This window comes from Penaeus monodon, chromosome 21 (genome assembly GCF_015228065.2).
Source record: "Penaeus monodon isolate SGIC_2016 chromosome 21, NSTDA_Pmon_1, whole genome shotgun sequence".
NCBI lineage: Eukaryota > Metazoa > Arthropoda > Malacostraca > Decapoda > Penaeidae > Penaeus > Penaeus monodon.
The window spans coordinates 18835522-18836862 of NC_051406.1; the positions used below are offsets into that span (position 1 = coordinate 18835522).

The 1341-nt window shown below is 40.7% G+C and overlaps 1 protein-coding gene across 1 annotated transcript in view; it reads left to right on the plus strand.

Moving 5' to 3' along the window:
- LOC119586293 (leukocyte elastase inhibitor-like) overlaps positions 1-1341 on the plus strand; it is a gene marked incomplete at its 3' end in the record, with an annotated part of 14034 nt that overhangs the window by 10532 nt on the left and 2161 nt on the right. The window contains 3 exon segments of the mRNA XM_037935000.1: positions 515-659; positions 772-1032; positions 1165-1303. Coding sequence (XP_037790928.1) covers positions 577-659; positions 772-1032; positions 1165-1303 — 483 coding nt within the window.

A 1341-nucleotide genomic window follows, 5' to 3' on the forward strand; every position in this document is an offset into this window, starting at 1 on the left:
ACGGTGTGTAGTACTTGATTTTTTCATGAAACACTCAAAGAAAAAATATTCAGCTTGTAGCACTTGATTTTTTTGTGGCAGAATACGACGATGGCAAGAACTGTTAAAGTGTTGTGAATTTCTTTTTATAAGTTTCTGATATCTCAATAATATTTTAGTAGTTTTGGTGTGGATTTTTTTTTCACTTAACAAGCAGTTTTCGTTCATTGTCGTATTTTTTTCATTGTGATTGATGAGTTTGCTACTCCATTCTTTTGTTTCTATTTTAGTTAAGACAAGAAATAAATGCATATTTCTTTTCATCTTTAGTTTTTTTTTATTACCCTGATCCATCTGTAAAACAAAATCAATCTTGTTTTTTTTCATAACTACTCAAATATTTACGCGGCCGAAAGTCTTGAAACTTTCCTAAAGCTCTATTCTATGTTCCTATTTACTTAAACATTTTAGGATCCTGTGTGCCCGGTCTGATAAAAAAAGTAACGACGTATAATTGTTTCTTATTCTCCTACAGAGAGAGCCTAGGGAGCAAAGAGACTTTAGAAGACTTGCAGAACGACTCACGAGAACAGAAATATGAGGTGGATTCTGGCAGCGGTGGTTGTGCTGAGGGCGACGGCGAGGGAGGCAGTGTCGCAGTGCCTCACACACGAAGATAGGTAAGGTACACTACAGGTTTACTAAGATAATAAAGTTTGGGAATCACTGACCGACTATGACAGAATAACACAAAAAAAAAACGGGAAATTATATAAATATTAACCTGTCCAGGATAAAAATTTTGGGCGTCAATCAAGAACTCCATGAAGTAGTAGATTTCGGCCTCGAGTTGTACAAGGAGTTGGAGTTAGGGCCAGCCACCTCCTTCCTGGCGTCCGGGAGGAACCTGTTCTTCTCGCCCTACAGCGTCTGGTCGGCTTTGGTCCTTGCGTACTTCGGCTCCGGTGGGTCAACTGAGGCCGAACTCCAGTCGGCGCTCGGCGTGGTCGATAAGATCACTACTCTGACGAAGTTGCGTGCGCTCGAACTCACGTAAGTTTTGAAAAGGAATGTATGGGACAAAATGCATATAAACTGACAGGTGAAAAAAGGAAGAAAAGCAGAAAAGAAAAACAGAAAGCGGCATCTTCCAATGGCCGTGACTCTCTATTGCTCTCCTCACAGATATGACTTGCGGCGCTCCACTGGCTCCAGCTACACATTTAACTTAGCCAACCGCATTTACATCGACGCCGCTTCCCCCGTTCGAGACTGCATCAAAAACATTCTCTTCAGGGAAATAGCAGAAACCGACTTTAGAAACGTAGGTATATATTCACATACATTTTCCTTCTTTACGGA